The sequence below is a fragment of the Micromesistius poutassou genome, assembly GCF_964030765.1.
Source record: "Micromesistius poutassou genome assembly, chromosome: 9".
NCBI lineage: Eukaryota > Metazoa > Chordata > Actinopteri > Gadiformes > Gadidae > Micromesistius > Micromesistius poutassou.
The window spans coordinates 9,884,459-9,901,655 of NC_140279.1; the positions used below are offsets into that span (position 1 = coordinate 9,884,459).

The 17,197-nt window shown below is 52.9% G+C and overlaps 2 protein-coding genes across 2 annotated transcripts in view; one reads left to right on the forward strand and one right to left on the reverse strand.

Annotated features, from left to right (window-relative positions):
* Positions 1 to 1,778: 1,778 nt before the first annotated feature.
* Positions 1,779 to 14,701, reverse strand: LOC311352803 (protein sel-1 homolog 3; the record flags this gene model as incomplete). Its single annotated transcript, XM_084472612.1, has 24 exons — positions 1,779 to 2,002; positions 2,637 to 2,700; positions 3,178 to 3,292; positions 3,468 to 3,589; positions 3,766 to 3,890; positions 4,624 to 4,699; positions 5,000 to 5,081; positions 5,163 to 5,246; positions 5,820 to 5,947; positions 6,307 to 6,483; positions 6,734 to 6,796; positions 7,050 to 7,190; positions 7,598 to 7,720; positions 8,164 to 8,343; positions 8,883 to 9,088; positions 9,465 to 9,605; positions 9,999 to 10,125; positions 10,610 to 10,733; positions 10,888 to 10,937; positions 11,325 to 11,440; positions 11,657 to 11,778; positions 12,474 to 12,600; positions 13,469 to 13,982; positions 14,660 to 14,701. 24 exons carry the CDS (start codon positions 14,699 to 14,701, stop codon positions 1,779 to 1,781), a joined length of 3,273 nt encoding a protein of 1,090 aa, XP_084328738.1.
* A 1,193-nt stretch (positions 14,702 to 15,894) lies between these two features.
* The window catches only part of psmb11b (proteasome 20S subunit beta 11b), a gene marked incomplete at both ends in the record, with an annotated part of 1,344 nt that continues 41 nt past the window's right edge, over positions 15,895 to 17,197 (forward strand). Inside the window, 2 exons of the mRNA XM_084473576.1 lie at positions 15,895 to 17,016; positions 17,116 to 17,197. The exon at positions 17,116 to 17,197 is cut by the window's right edge and continues 41 nt beyond it. Of these exons, the coding sequence (XP_084329702.1) occupies positions 15,895 to 17,016; positions 17,116 to 17,197 (1,204 nt within the window). The remainder of the gene's footprint in view (positions 17,017 to 17,115) is intronic.

Genomic DNA, 17,197 nt, shown 5'->3' on the forward strand with positions numbered 1-17,197 from the left:
AACATGCGTCACCTCATCAACTCATGTTTTGTATGTTGTGAAGCTGGAGAGGGGGGAGCGAGAGAGAGAGAGAGAGAGAGAGAGAGAGAGAGAGAGAGAAAGAGAGAGAGAGAGAGAGAGAGAGAGAGAGAGAGAGATAGACTTCCGGTTTAATAAAAGTTGGTCAATCATCACGTTGAAACGTGATGAAAAACGTTGAAAATGCAGAGATACGCAGAGACGCCCCCCCCCCCCCCCCCCCCCCCCCCTGCATTACAAGATTCTACAGAATCTCACTCCGGCCAAAACCCAAAAGCTGGCAGCTCTTTATCTATAAATCCTAATATGAAACAACTATTCACTATTAGCATTAATGTTCATCAAATTAAAATCAAGATTTCCTATAAAACTCAAAGTTCCCTTCATGAAGGCCTCCTGTGGTTCATATGAGTTCTGGACGTGGCTTTAATGTGGCAGCTGGACTCCGGCAGACGTGACCCCAGCCTAATGCACGGTGCTGCCGGCAGAAACACACAGCAGCAGCACACAGGCTGTGTTTTGAGTGGATTAGGGGCCCGACAGAGAGACATCATCCACTATTAGTGTCCTGAAACAGCCTAGCCTTATCTCAGAGGATAACAAACGGCTATTACCCCGCCAACCTCCTCCTTAACTAATAATAGAATTACAGGGCAAGACAGAAACACAACGACATCATCACAACAAGATGGAACTAAGGGCTACAGTCTGCCTCCTGTTCAGCCTCCCAGTGGGAGAGAGAGAGGGAGGACAGAGGGAGAGAGAGAGAGGAGAGAGAGAGAGAGATAGAAGGAGAGAGAGAGAGAGAAGGAGAGAGAGAGGGAGACAGAGAGCGAGTGAGAGAGAGGGAGAGGGAGAGAGAGAGAGGGGAGATGGAAAGAGAGAGAGAGAGAGAGAGAGAGAGAGAGAGAGAGAGAGAGAGAGAGAGAGGGGGGAGAGATGGCCTTGGCCATCTCGCTGAAGCAGCCCTATTCCTTGTCATGTTACGCACTTATCTGCTGTGTTGCTGATAGGGCCCGGTCAGGATAAGTGATCTATTAGGACACAAACCCCCAGCACCCAGTCCATCACTGACCCCAGCTGGTCCACTGGGATAGCTACCGCTGCTCTAGATAGAGCTACTGAAGCTAGCCCCCCCTGGGTAGAGCTAGTAGTAGTAGCTAGTCTGGGGGGGCTAGCTAGTTGGCTAGCTAGTAGCAAGTGGCTAGCTGGTAGCTAGTTCGGTGGGCTAGCTAACACAGCTCTGCGTAGAGCCGGCTCCACGGTCAAACAAAGAGGTTCCTTCTGAGCCATGAAGCGATCTCTGCTCCCACAAGTCAGCTGTCCTCTCAGTGTCCTCCGTGTACATTCAGGGCGTTCAGCAGACGCTTTTATTCAAAGCGACTTACTTATAAGTACATTTGTCAGAAGAAAGAGAAACAACAATATATCTCTGTCTGTACAGTAAGGATGCTCATAGAACCAAGTGCCAAGCACTAACAATCACTAGGTTAACCCATTCCCTAGGTCAACCCATCACTAGGTTAACCCATAAGTATCCTCCCCTAGCTCCTTGCTCCCTAGCTCCTTCACGTCCTGCTAACCAGGAGAAAACCACCAGTCGCCACAACAGAATGAAACAGTAGAAAATATTTTTTTTATTACAAATTGTTCTCACCCCCCCGCCCCCCCCCCATGTGTTGAGGTGACTCAGGGCCCTGGATGTGTGCAGTCTCAGGTGGTCCCACGCTCCACGGTGTTGTGACGGTGCTGACGGAGGCTCAGAGGACGTGGGACAGCAGGGTGGTGACGTAGGTGCACAGCAGCGCCCCCGATACACTGACCACCACCTCCATCGCTCTCCGCAGCGCCGGGGGGCCCCTCGGCAGCGGCCGAGTCCCTGGGGTCTGTCCCGCTCTGGGGGTCCCGGCAGGGGCAGGGCCCGTGAGGTCATCTTGCCGTGGTCCTCCCCAGCTCCTCCTCCTCGCCCGCGCACTGCTGCCGTCTAAGGAGCGACATCATCACAGGGTCAACATAGTCTGCTGGGATGGATAGTCCGGTGGGCTAGCTACTGCAGCTCTATGTAGGACTAGCTAGTCCGATGGGATAGTTCTTTGACCTGACTGCTCCTGGAACGAGGAGCAGTCAGGGAGGGGGGATTAAAGGGATGATGTCACGCCACCAGGTGAGAGTGTGATTGGCCGTTATAAGCCGTGTGAAACTCCGCCTTTTCCTGTGTTTTAGTGACATCACAAGTGGGCGTGTCCACCTAGATGTACGTTTGATAGATCAGTCCACCAGCCTAAGCAGTGGACTGTAGCAAAAGTCACTCATCTATCGATCATACATCTCATTGGACACGCCCACTTGTGATGTCACTAAGGCACAGCCAGAGGCGGAGTTTCAAACGGCGTGTAACGGCTGATCATGGTCACACCTGGTGGCATAACATCACCCCTTTAAGGTAGGATCTCAGCCCAGCTGGAGTCAGGAACACCTCTGAGCCCTGCTCCATATCCTGGGACATCCCGCCACCTGGTGGCCGCTGGGAGAACTGATTCAGGCTCTGGAGACCTGCTCCAGGCCGTCTGACAGGATGGTCAGAGATGACCACAGTGTGTTAGTACTCAGGGACCCACCGAGGACCGCTTGGATCGGCATCACCATGGCAACCACCGCAAGGCTGAGGAGCGCAGCGTACGTCTGGAAACAAACACAGAAGAGGACTTCAGCCCCGTGCATCTCCTCATCAGGTTCTAACAGGTTCCTCTCCTTCATCTCCTCATCAGGTTCTAACAGGTTCCTCTCCTTCATCTCCTCATCAGGTTCTAACAGGTTCCTCTCCTTCATCTCCTCATCAGGTTCTAACCGGTTCCTCTCCTTCATCTCCTCATCAGGTTCTAACCGGATCCTCTCCTTCATCTCCTCATCAGGTTCTAACCAGATCCTCTCCATCATCTCCTCATCAGGTTCTAACCGGTTCCTCTCCTCATCAGGTTCTAACCGGTTCCTCTCCTCATCAGGTTCTAAGCGGTTCCTCTCCTCATCAGGTTCTAACCGGCTCCTCTCCTTCATCTCCTCATCAGGTTCTAACTGGTTCTCCATGTACATGTATTATAACATCTTCTCTCCACTCATCATGCTGATGTGCCTGGAGAAGAGAAGGAGGGCAGTTCCTACCAGACAGATGTTGGCCGGGTTCTGAGCCATCCTCTTCCAGGCCTGCTGGACCCACAGCCTCATCAGAGACAGAGAACAAGGAGTCATGGTGCCCTCAGCCTCAATCTCCACACATCTATGGACCAACACCACACCCGGGGTTAGACAGTACAGAGACAGGTCATTAAGGAGCAGGTAGGGGTTAGACAGTACAGAGACAGGTCATTAAGGAGCATGCAGGGGTTAGACTGTACGAGATCCACATGAGAACCAGCTCCATCATTCCTTCACTACCATGGTGAAGGGGTTACCTCAGCAGGATCTTCTCCAGCAGTACGTCAGGCTGATGGTGAGTGGAGACGTTGAACTGCCGCCGGATGCTGAGGGGCAGAGTGTGTCCATCCAGAGCCAGCGTCACCAGGCTGAAACACCCCTGGAGACCAGGTTCATGGAACACATCAGCACTCAGATCTCGACGTGGCTTTGTATTAAACCTGGTATAGAGAATAAAACTATAATTCTGTTTGTTTTCCCACTGTGTTCCCGCTAAGCCGCTGCAAGGTTAATTGGGGTTATGGTTTCCGCGGTGACGGGAGATTATGGTGTTACCTGAGGACTTCCCGCCAAAACGGCCCGGCTGTACATGGATACGGCCTGGCCAATCAGAGTCGAGGCCTCTGTGCCGCTGGCGCTTGCAAAGTTAGAGTAGAAGTAATCTCCCATTTTCAGCAGACCTGCAACCGTAGAACAGGAAGCTAGGGCTAAAACGATAGAGCACGGAGCTATAGGGCTACAGCCCAGGGTGCTAGTCCAGTAGAACTACAACATAGGATGCTAGTTTAGCAAAGCTAAAACAATAAAAAAAGAGAGCTAAAACGATAGCACAGCATGTTAGTTCACTGGCGCTAAAACATAGCAGAGAATGCTAGTTCAACCATGCTAAAACATAGGATGTTATGCTAGTCAAAAGAGATCAAACTATCATCATAAGAAGCTATTATAGTTGAGCTAAGGCTGGGGTGTCAAACGTACGAACTTATCAGGCGCGTAATCAGGCCAGTCAAAAATTCTGCCCGTGAACCCTGTTATAATGTAATGTCCCCAACTAATGTAATGCAATTGGCCCGCCGGTATATATTGCATTTCAGCGTTACCGCGTTGATGCGCGTCTTGGCCCCCCCCGTCAACAATTCCGCCCGCGGACCCTGTTACAATGTAATGTCCCCAATTAATGCAATGCAATTGGCCCGCGACTTTGTCCAAGACATCAATTTTGGCACATTGTATATTTGAGTTTGACACCCCTGAGCTAAGGCAATGGCGCAGGGGGCTAGTTCAGTCGAGCTAAAGCTAGTTGTTGAGGAATGAGCCACCAAGTTCCCAAGATTCAAGAGTCAAGATTCCATCATTGTTACATCCCATAATGCAGGAACAACAGAGTACACAGTGAGGTCTTCAGGAACCCACCTGAGGGATGGGGGTCGTAGTTCAAGACTGAGTAGTTAGTGTATCTCCACTGGCACTCTGGAGTGAACTGCATCTCCTGGAACCCAGAAAAAAGATGTTCAAACACACAGCAGTGGAGGACACAAGACAGATGCAATAGATGCAATACAATAAACACACAAATTACAGCTAAGGAAAAACAGAAAAAGATGCTAAAGTAAGGACAAACAGAACAAACAGGGGCAAACAGATTAAATTATAAAGTGGCACAGTACCAGTACTTCACAGTATATTAAAGTGTGTGTGCAAAGTAAAAAACAAAGAGAAGTATCCTTTATATCCATGTTTAAATATTAAATGTGGATAAATCGATGAGGATGATCCATTTTGTCCATACCTCACAGAGGTGGGCGGAGTTGGCCTGGGCCAATCCGAGGCCAGTCTCAGCAGCGAGGAGGTAACCAACGAGAGCCTCAGCCCTGGGAGGAAGGGAAGTCAGACACAGTGAGAGGAGCCCTGAGGGGGAGAGGGGGGCCGTTCTGTAATGGAGGACTTCTTACCGGGAGCCCGGGAGGTACGCTCGCAGGGCCTTCTTCAGCATGTGGCCGAGGTGTCCGTTCCTCTCCGACACCTTCTTCAGCTTCCTGCAGCAGAGGAAGGGACGGAGCGGTGAGCCTCAGGCAGCCTGAGATGTCACGTGCCCTGTACTGTCTTCAGACAGTCGAGGCGTGACACACTGTGCGCTGTTTACAGCCCACCGGAGATGTGGTGATAAGACGCGCTCGACACACGCGACACACTCGACAAAGAGCATGTTTTAGTGTCTGGCCCTGGAGGGGTTCAAGGTTGGCATGCAGCAGCCTCCAGACAGAAGAGCCTGTCTTGGATTCCACCGTTGACGTAAGTGGTACATAGAGTAGGTTACCACGGTTACCCTCGTAACTCTGACTGCTGTAAAACTGGAATGTGGTTCTCTGACTACGAGACTGGTTCAGGTGGGGCTTGAACCAGCAACTCTGGTTCGGTATGACGAATGCTGGAACCTGTGTAGCCGTTGGACTTCACTCCCTTACATATCTAGCATGTTATTCCTTTATTCAGCCTTTTCCTCCCCAGTCTTTCCATTGATTTGCTGACATAACGCCTGCATTTCCATCACAGGATGATTCATGCGTTGTCTTATTTTACAGAATCGTCACACTACGAAGGATCCTCACCTCACAGCGAGCTCCACATCCCGGGCCACGCCCCCCAGTGTCCCCGTGGCCAGGTACCAGGCCACACCCACCGACGCCGCCGCATGCCCCGCTCGTGAGGCATTCATGAAGCACTGGTAGGCTGCGGTCTGGAGAGACGAGACAGGGTCATTATAGCATCCCTGATCACCCTGTCCTGTAACCCTGAACATTCTGTATCCCTACATTTACATTTAGCAGACGCTTTTATCCAAAGTGTCTTACAACCATTCATACACACATTCACACACTGACGGCGGAGTGAACCACGCAGGGCGACAGCCCTGGTCTGCTGGTCAGGAGCAGTCAGAGTGAGGCTTCTCGCTCAGGGACACCTCGACACACAGCTAGGAGGAGCCGGGGATTGAAGCTAAGCTGACCCACATGTACCCTGTCTCTACCGGGACACAGTCCCCCAGTCGGCCCACTCTAGACATCAGCTGAATGGCGGCGGCTGGCGGTCTCTGACCTGGTTCTTGCCGCGGTCGTCGGGGTGCTGTCCGTTCAGGTGGTACAAGCCCAGGTTGTATACGGCATCGCGGCTCGCATTGAGTGCGGCGCGCTGGAAGTAGCCGACGGCCGCGCTGACGTTCCTCATGACGGAGGCGTAGTACCAGCCTACTGCGTTCAGGGCGTCCACCGAGCCCTGGAGGCCAGAAATACAGCAGTTACTTCAGAGTTACACAAGAGATACAGCAGAGTTATTCTAGAATTACACCAGAGTTATACTAGAGTTACACCAGAGATACACCAGACATACGCCAGAGATACAGTAGTTATACCCTAGTTACAGCAGAGATACACCAGAGATACACCAGAGTTATTCCAGAGTTACACTGGCTTCAAGAGAGGAAGGTCACACAGCGTGCACAGCTCTGCAGCTCGCAGCTACAAACCATCTCTATCGCTTTCTCCAGGAGCCTCAAAGATTCAGTCAGGTTCTTCTCGACTCCCTGGCCCTGGAACAATATTTAGTTGTTATTATTCATGTCATTTTCAGACTATTTGATCCTAAGAGCCCAACAGCGAATTAAGATACTTAAGTCCTTTAGGAGACGGTGGGCACAGGCAATTCAATCTTCGGGCTCAGGCATTTAAAAATCTCCCGACCTTTGTCGGGAGATTTTTAAATGTGAAATCAATGTGATGCGTGTGTGTGTTAGTGTGTGCGATGGGGGCGTTGTGCGGCAGGATGTGTGCGTTCTGCTCCACCTTCATCAGCAGGATAGCGTAGTCGTACATGGCACCGGCGTCCTTCATGCGCAGGGCGATCTTTCTGTACCACCTGACCGCGCCCGCCACGTCCTTGGTGACGCCGTTTTGCCCCCAGAAGGACATGGTGGCCAGCTGCTTCTGGGGACGGGAGGAGACCCAGAAGACCACGGGTCAGAGGACGGGAGACTAGAGGAGAACTCTACCCGCCCCCCAGGGAGACGGAGGTGCCATGGAAACAGCCACGAGAGATTCAGTCAACGATTAAATAAACGCCATGAACAGTTCTGTGTAAAATACACATCTGTAACTCAAGGCGATGCACATCTGTATCAACAGTACCTGTCATAGTACAGAAATGCAGTCAGAGGTGAGCAGCAACCTAGAATCTGGAGGGTCATCCAAAAATAGTACTTAGCATTGTGTAGCGTCTTACCCTAGCTCTCTGTGTTGTATACAGGGAATGGGTTAACCTAGTGATTGTTAGTGCTTGGCATTTGGTTCTATGAACATCCTTACTGTACTGACAGTAAGGATGACAGAGGTACCTGGGACTCCACATCCCCGCTGTGTGCCTTCAGCCTCAGGAAGGGGAGCATTTCGCTGGATCCCTGCTCCACGGCTCGGAGGTGCTCCTGGTTGTCCAGGTAGACGTGTTCCACCACGTGTTGCTTTATAGGAGACGTAAGAAGATGTTAGAGTGAGGCCAGCACTGTGCTTCTATTACTACTGCTCACAGGAATAACAGCAAGAAGGACAAACAAACAAACAAGGAATAGAAAGACAGTGGGGTGACACTAGCTCAGGAGGTAGAGTGATTTGACTGGTAGTTCGATCCCCGTCTCCTCCTAGCTGAGTGTCGAGGTGTCCCTGAGCCAGACGCCTCACCCTGACTGCTCCTGACCAGCTGGCTGTCGCCCTGCGTGGTTGACTCCGCCGTCAGTGTGTAAATGTTTGATTAAATGGTTGTAAGTCGCTTTGGATAAAAGTATCAGCTAAATCCCCTAAATGTAACTGCAAATGTAAAGAAAGAAGAATATGAAAGGATAAAGAAAGAAAGAAAGAAAGAAAGAGGAACAATCAAAGGAGAAGAGATGGTTGTGGAGTCACGCACGTGTTCCTGGTGAGGCCGGTCGTCGTCGGAGACGGTCTGCGTGGCCGTGTTAGCATAGCAGCTGTAGGCTACCTCCAGGTCCCGGGGGAAGCCATCCAGGCCCTGGCTGTGCTTGTAGCCCAGGTGCATGAGGGCCAGGCGATGGTCCCCCAGTGCACCAATCAGACTGTACACGTGGCCCTGGAACCACACAACACTGGGGGGTCACTGGGAGAGGACTGGGAGAGGACTGGGAGAGTACTGGAGATCACTGGAGATCACTGGGAGATCACAGATATATCTAATAAATCATGGACATAATTATCAGTGACCTCTCTGTGATGTTAAGGAACAGGTCTGAGGACCATCTGAGGTTTAGGAGGAGCATGTGAGGTTTAGGAGAACAGTGAGGTTTAGGAGGACCATCTAAAGTTTCATGAGGACCATCTAAAGGATAAGGAGGACGTGTGAAGTTTAGGAGAACTTGTGGGGTTTAGGAGGACCATGTGAGGGTTAGGAGGATAATGTGAGGTTGAGGAGGAATGTTTAAAGGTTTAGGAGGACAATGCGGGGTTGAGGAGGAATGTTTAAAGGTTTAGGAGGACAATGCAGGGTTGAGGAGGACACTGTGGGGTTTAGGAGGACGTGTGTGGTTTAGGAGAACCATCTAAAGGTTTAGGAGGACTATCTAAAATTTTAGGAGGACAATGTAGGGTTTAGGAGGATGGTGTGGTCTCTACCTGTTCCTGGTCAGCAGGGTGTCCCAGCCCAGCCAGGTGGACCGTGGCCAAAAGGAGGGGGGCGTGCTGGTTACCAAGGCAACAGGAAGCCTGTAGCAGAGCGATGAGGCCGGGGGACAGTTTGAGTCGAGTGTGGTCGGCACTGAACATCCTCTTATTAACGTAGTCAAACAGCTGGTTCCCCAGTTCCTTCTCTCCCCAGGGTCCTAGAGAGAGAACGATATGGAACACATGTTAGTATAATATGTAGTATAACATGTAGTTATTAACTTAATAATGTAATGTTAGATGATCCAGGGGTACACAGGACAGCACTGGGACACTTATGGTACCTAAACGTTTTAATCAGGGAGCATTTTAGCATGACACTGCTACTGTTTGTCGTTGTCCAATCTGGGATTAATAAAGTTGATATTATTTAATGTGTGGAGCAGCTCGTGCCCACCTAGAGGATACAGTCCCACTAAACCCTCTCTGTTTGTTCATCCTTAATCCACCGTCAACATTGCAGTACAGAGAGACCTCTGTGATGTCATCCACTCGCAACCAGGAACACTGAAGATCCTCAGACTCACTCCTCACCTGAGGTTGAGTCCTCCGCTCGCCTCCGCAGGAACTGGAATAAAGTCCTGAGGTTTTGCTGGGCACTCCAAGACCAGGTCTGGTTACATATGGGTCTGTGGGATCTCCTCCACAAGGTCTCGTAGTAGGGGCGACACACACCTGGAGTTATATCTTTGATTACCAGACAGCACATCGTAGTCAAACATGAGATTATTTGACTTTAAAAGGATCCTGAGAAAAGGATACTGTCTGATATGTTATTGTTATGTATGCAATGGATAGTCAACAGTGTGCATTATTACTCCCATGCCTTAGGGGGTCTTCTACGGCCCCTGTTCAGTGTTACTTGTAACATTGGTCTGGTGCTCGTGAATCAGAGTTCGAAAGGAGATCAACGTCTCGCCCTCTGTTACTAACAAGTTATCCTTATAGTAGTCCCGAGGAGAGTAAAGTAAAGATGGCATATATATGACATAAATAACTCTACTTACAATAAGATGTAATAAAAGTACCTCTGATTCTGATTCTAAGGTCAGTAAAGCATCGTCTGACCTTGGGGGAGCAGCAGGTCTCCACGGGCCACGGCCTGGGAGAAGGTGTGCGTGAAGGCGGAGGTCTGCTGACAGCCGTGGTGGGCGTGGCTCAGCTTCTCCAGTGTGTTCCCCAGCGGGTTCTCCACCTGTAGGATTGTTCAGAGGAACCTGAGGAACCAGAGGAACCGTGGTGGAGAGGGGGCATGCACGATGCATGTTTGTTTGTTTGTTAGTTTGTGTAGTCCCTAAATTAGCAGTGGTCTACCTTTCTTGGATGCACTTTCCCCTTCCAATTCATTATTCTGTCTGTACTAGCGTGTTGCAGTGCCTGCGACTGGATGCCTGGCCTTTCGCAGTGACTACACCTGAATGCCTGGACTCACCTTATGGTTAACCGGCCAGCACCCCATCACTGTTTTAAAATGTTCTGCCTGTATGTATGTATGTCAATTATGGCAGCCACTGCACTGCTGAGAGTTTTTTCTTGCCCTCTGGGCGGCTAGGGTCAGGGGTGTCATAAACACAGGGCCTGTTAAGCGCTTTGAGACAGTACCTGTGCTTTAGGGCTACACAAATAGAATTGAACTGAATTGAAATGCATGAATGTGATCTTTGTGTAACTCTCCACACCCTCGTCGTTCCGAGGCGATAGACGACGGTCGGTCCAAGGTAGCCGTAGATTCCCCGCATGTACCGGCTTCCTCCCATCACAAAGTAGCCATCGGTGTCGTCGTAGTGGACGTTGCTTGTGAACCTTTCACACGTCGGACAGAAACAGATAGCTTTGAGTTATAAGTTAGGCGTGTCCTGTGATGAGTCAAATCATGCAAACATTGCCCCTGAAAGTGCTCCTTCTCATGGATCGTTCTCTGTAAGGCACTGTACAACAACAGAACCTCCACTCTCACCTGTAGGTGTGTATCTGGCTGTGGTTCTTCCACGCCATCTCCACTTTCACCTGGAAGTGAGAGCAGACAAGGTGGGGCCGTGACACAGGGGACGTATCCAGCGGCCTGTGTGCTCCTCTGGGTTGTGTTACACACTACAGGAGCCCGGAGTTGCCCAGCCAGCGACGAGCATGTCAGCTATACGGCTGAGGAAACAGACCCAGACGACGCAGGGACGGAGCGTGTGTACCTAGAGGGGAGCATACCTCGGAGTGTGCATACCTCAGAGTGTGCGTACTTCGGAGTGTGCATACCCCAGAGTGTGTGTACCCTAGAGTGTGCATACCTCAGAGTATGCGTACCCCAGAGTGTGCGTACCCCAGAGTGTGCGTACCTCAGAGTGTGCGTACCTCAGAGTGTGCGTACCGCAGAGTGTGCGTACCCCAGAGTGTGCGTACCTCGGCGTGGTGAATGGAGCAGTCCAGCCTGATCCACGTCAGCAGGGGCAGCGAGGCGTGAGCCTGGAAGGACTCGTCTTCACCGCTGGTCAAATGGCTCTGAATCACCAGCCCCCCTGGAGAGAAGTCACACCACGCTTCAACCCTCATGACTACAGAGCAGGTCTGTCACCAGCATCCAGCAGCACTCAACACCAAACACCCAGCACCAAGCACTCAGCAACCAGCACCCAGCAGTCAGCACCCAGCACCCAGCACCCCATCACCCATCACCCATCAAACCACGCATCATCCCATCCCGTCCCCCCAACCCCGCCTGCTGTGATGCTCACCTGTGTTGGTCAGCAGCATCAGCACGGAGTCAAACTCCTGCTCTCTGTTGACATGGAGCACGACGCTGCACAGCTTGGACCGGCACCACTCCAGGAGGTAGACCCACACGGACACCGTCACCCTGACCATCCAGAAGACAACGACACTCAGCGGTCTTGCCGTTGTGAGGGACACCGAGGCTGGAAGGTGTCTGAACTGGCGTCTGTAACTGACCTCGGTGGATCTCACGCATCATTAGGAGACGTTATGAGGAAGCTCTGATGAGCACGAGTCAGCGAGTCAAAGAAAGTGGAACCGGCTGGTTGGAGCAGATCCATGCATCATCCATCCATCATGGCCCCATTCACCCATCATAAAGCCATCCATGCATCATCCATCCATCATGCACCAATTCACCCATCACACAGCCATCCAGCCATCATCCATCCATCATGCCCCCATTCACCCATCACACAGCCATCCCGCCATCATCCATCCATCATGCACCAATTCACCCATCACACAGCCATCCAGCCATCATCCATCCATCATCTGGGACACTTCCAATCCTAATCCATTCATCTGTCATTATATGGTTTCTATAAACACACCAAATACCCCAGCAAACAGCGAACACTGCCATAACACATTTCTAAATCCTCACATTCAAAAACATCCCTTTTACAAGTTTTAGTGGGCTTGCTTTAAATTGCAGATGTGTGTAAATGAAGGTACTGGGTGAATGAAGCAGAGGGCCTAATGTACTGTACTGTATTGTACTGTACTGCGGGCCAAACCAGACACCGTTAAAGGCCTACTAGAAGAAGGTTCCAGAACCTCGGCTGTGAGACGGCGTGGCGGCGCTGGTCCTCCAGGACTCCGGCGGGGAAGCGGTGGAACGTCCTGACCACCCCGAACTGCTCCCCGGTGCTGACCGCTGGGAACCGCAGGAGGTGTTCCACATCTGCACCTCCACACAAACACAGTCAGGGTCATCTTTAGAGCAGGAGGTGTTCCACTTCTGCACCTCCACACAAACACAAGGCCGGTTCATTTATAGAGCAGGAGGTGTTCCACATCTGCACCTCCACACAAACACAGTCAGGGTCATCTTTAGAGCAGGAGGTGTTCCACTTCTGCACCTCCACACAAACACAAGGCCGGTTCATTTATAGAGCAGGAGGTGTTCCATGTCTACACCTCCACACAAACACAGTCAGGGTAATTTATAGCTCCTCATCACAGCCTCAACGGCTCCACAGTCACACGTTAAACAACACCTCCTCGCCAGAGGAGAGCCGATTTAGAAGGAAATAACAGGAAAGTGTTTGTATCTGTGGTCTCCCAGTGTACAGTAGTCTAGGAGTGAGGGGGATCCACTCTCAGGGTTCTAGAAGCTGAAGGTTCTAGGAGCTGAAGGTTCTAGAAGCTGAAGGTTCTACGATAAGGTACTTTTGCCAGAACAAGAACATTTGCAATTTGGTTCTAAGTCAGTGACGCTCTCACTCCATCCCAGCATGCTGCTAGGGGCGGGGTGATGGCCGCGGTGACGTTCTACTGAGCGGCGGTGACGTTATACTGTGTGATGTGAGGCGGTGTGAGGGGAGAGACGGCGGTGTTAGAGACGGCGGTGTGAGGGGAGAGACGCCGGTGTGAGGGGAGAGACGGCGATGTGAGGGGAGAGACGGCGGTTTGAGGGGGAGAGACGGCGGTGTGAGGGGGAGAGACGCTGGTGTGAGGGGGAGAGACGGTGGTGTTAGAGGGAGAGACGGCGGTGTGAGAGGAGAGACGGCAGTGTGAGGGGAGAGACGGCGGTGTGAGTGAGGTCGGACCTGCCCCGTGAGGACACTGATGCGTTGTGACGGCGGCGCTCCACAGCAGCTCAGCGGACCATGAGGGGCAGCCCGTGGGGGGTCTGGGCGGGCGCTGGGAGGGGGGCGTGACCCTCAGCGGCGCCGTCGCCCTCACCGCTGCGCCGTCGTACGACCCCGACTCTGAGCTGTCATTCAAACCCGCCACCCAGGCGCGAAGGACCCCGCCGCTGGCGTCCACCATGCGGCGGTTGTAAAAGCTCCGTCTGAAGGCCAGCGAGGGGGGCAGCTGGATTCGGGTTTGGTGGGGTCTGGGGGAGCCGGCCCGGGTCCAGGTCCTCCGGAGGACCAGCGGCAGGGTGTTGGGGGGGGTGGAGACCTGCAGCTCCACGGTGAGGCGGCAGGGCTCGCTGCAGAGGGACCGGAGGAGAACCACAGAGTCCTGGACCGGGCCCCCTGGGGTGGAGATGAAGGCCACGGAGGTGCGGACCCCCAGGGGGGCCGGGAGGGACCAGGCTGGGGCGGGGAGAGCACACTGGGAGAACAGAGAGGTCAGAGGACAGCCTACCAATGCAGCAGGTTAGGGTTTACAGTGGAATGCTGGGAGGGAACACGCAGCACACGCTCCAATTATAGAATAAGTACCGGATGGAACCTGTGTAGAATATGACATGTTTGTCCTCAATGTATCCATGATCTGTGGTTACATAGGGTACATACTGTATTAACTAGTGTGTGAGTACTGCCAAGGTAGCTGTGGCTTGCTGTGTTTACTTAAGTTCAAGTTCAAGTTAAGATATTCTTCAAACGGATAGCATCACACTGTCATCATGTAAAAGACACAACTAATGCTTGATTCACTGGAGCAAATCCACACTGTTTACAGCTTAGGAGGGAGAGACAGAGATGGAGGGAGAGAGAAAGAGACAGAGACACAGAGGCAGAGACAGAGATGGAGGAAGGGAGACAGAGAGAGAGAGACAGAGATGGAGAGAGGGAGAGAGAGACAGAGACATAGACAGAGAGAGAGAGGGAGAGAGAGAGGGAGAGAGACAGAGACAGAGACATAGACAGAGAGAGAGAGAGGGAGAGCGAGAAAGAGAGAGACAGAGAGAGAGAGACCTGAGAGAGAGAGAGAGAGAGAGAGAGAGATAGACAGACAGAGAGGGAGCTGTTGTTATTGTTGCCAGATGAGTGCAGCGTGGGTCTCACCATGAGCCAGGCCAGAATGGCGTAGCCTCCGCAGCGCCGCATCGCCTCGCTGCAGGTGTTGGGTTTCGTGGGGACGCGCGTCAGTCCAGGCGTGAGCAGAGGTGAGTACGGGTTGAACTACAATCTCTCCAGAAGGCAGCGGTTCATCTCTCTCTGGGTGATCTCCGTGTGTCACCAACGCCTGCCACCTCAGTGTGATGTCTTCAACACAACACAGAGCAAACTGGATCTACCGGTGCATCCAGCGGGGAGTTATTCAGCAGCAGGTCAACGGTTGAATTCCCCAGCTCTGTCTGCTCCCTGACTGACTCAGGGCTTGGGTATCTGTGTTCTGATAGGCTGACTTCTTGTCTATATATGTATATATATATTTGATCACTGGGACACTTCTCTTCGTTTACATTTGCATTTATACACCTTAATATACTGTGAAGTGCTGGAACTTAGCCACTTTATAATTTACACTTTACATTAACACTTATTTATTTAACACTTTACACTTTATAATTTAAATTGTTTATACCGTCTGTTATGTTTGCCCTGTTTGTTCTGTTTGTCTTTACTTTAGCATTTACTTTAGCGTCTATTTCTGTTTCATAAGTACTTTGTATTCTTATTGTATTGTATCTTATCCAGTGTTTTCCACTGCTGCTGGGCTTCTGAACCTAAGGTATTTCCCCTCCGGGGGATTAATAAAGCTGTTATCTCTCTATCTTACTCTGTTTGTATTTTGCCGGATGACCCTTTTGCGTTCAATGGGAACTTTATTAGTTTGATTCCCATTAAAACATGGATGCTACTGGGAACCACTGAACTCAGCAGAACCTGATCGCCCGCCTGAGCTAATGAGCCGTAGGCACCGCACACTAGCGTGGATGTTATGAGTCACAGGTGAGTTGACGGGTGTTTATTCAAGGCTGTGGAGGTGAGGGCGTGTCCACTAAGCGACAGGTATTTAAGAACCTCCCAGTGTACTGCCAGGCATGCATTACAACCTCACCGCATACAGGAGACACTCAGACCTCACTACTTCTACCTCCTAGACACTAATGATAGACCTCACTGCATACAGCTAGACACTAGTAATCAACCTCACGGCATCCACCTAGTAAAGGTTTAGACATACACCTAGACAGTCTAAACATCACTGCATACAGCTAAACATGCAGCTCAAACGTGTCTCAGAAAACAACTAGGAAGTTGATAAAGGATCTGGTGAATTCCTCTCAGAAGCAATGGCTTTAGAGGACCTGTGTGGTCTGCAGGCCCTGGGGGGGTCTCTGAGGGGTCTCACCCCAGATCTCGGTCCCATGGGGTCATACAGAGAGAACAGAAGGGGCCGTTACGCTGCCGACGTGCCCGTGAGCAACACCACCAGTATCTTATGCTTCTCCGTTCCAGTGGCCCGATATCTGGACCGCAGCCCGATCGACTTTGGACAGACGGCGCCCGACTCCGTCCCGACCCTGGACGAGTCCGGGTGGTCCGTCCCCGGCAATCCGGGCGGGCCGGACCCCGCCCCCGGCGCCGTGCCCCTCCCCTTCCCCACGGCCCACGGGACCACCACGCTGGGCTTCGCGTTCCAGGGCGGGGTGCTGGTGGCGGCCGACACGCGGTCCAGCTGCTCCGGCCTGGTGGCGTGCCCCGCCTCACGGAAGGTGGTCCCGCTGCACCGCCACCTGGTGGCCCTCGGCTCCGGCAGCTCGGCCGACTGCGCCCTGTGGCGCCGCGCCCTGGCCCGCGAGCTGAGACTGTATCAGCTGCGGCACGGCCGTCGCCTGACCACCGGGGGCGCGGCCAAGCTGCTGGCCCACATGCTGCACCCCTTCAAGGGCACCGATCTGTGCGTGGCCGCCACGCTCTGCGGGTGGGACGGCGGCGAGGCTGACGGGGGCCGGCACCGCGGGCGGCCGCTGGACGCCGCTGATGTGGATCTACACCGCCTGGCGTCGGACTGGAGTGGGGAAGGAGGAGCTCCGCCCCCTGACGGAGTCATAGGAGAGGCCCTGGCGGCGGGGCCCCCAGGGGGCGGGGCCAGGCTGTACTACGTGTGCAGCGATGGGATGCGCCTGCGGGGGGAGCTGTTCTCGGTGGGTTCGGGCTCGCCCTACGCCTACTCGGTCCTGGACGAGGAGGTGCGCTGGGACCTCTCGGTGGAGCAGGCCGTGCGGGCCGGCCGCGAGGCCGTCTACAGGGCCTCCCGCCGGGACGCGTACTCGGGGAACTGCGTGGACGTGTACCTGGTCACCGCCCGGGGCTGGAGCCGCCGGCCGCGGGAGGACCTGGGGGAGGAGTACTACCGGGAGGAGGAGAAGCTGGAGGAGGGCCTGAGGAGGAGGAGGGAGGAGGAGGCGGACGTGAGGAAGAGGAGGGAGGAGGAGGTTCATTTGCTCCCAACAAAGACATGAACGTTGAGACCTGCTCTGGGAGACGGGGGCCCCTGCGACGTGTGGTAGACGCTGGGGGGGCACGGCTACCCGGCCCTGGAGGGACGGCTCCACGCCCCGCTACGCCGCAACGCTGCTACGCCGCAACGCT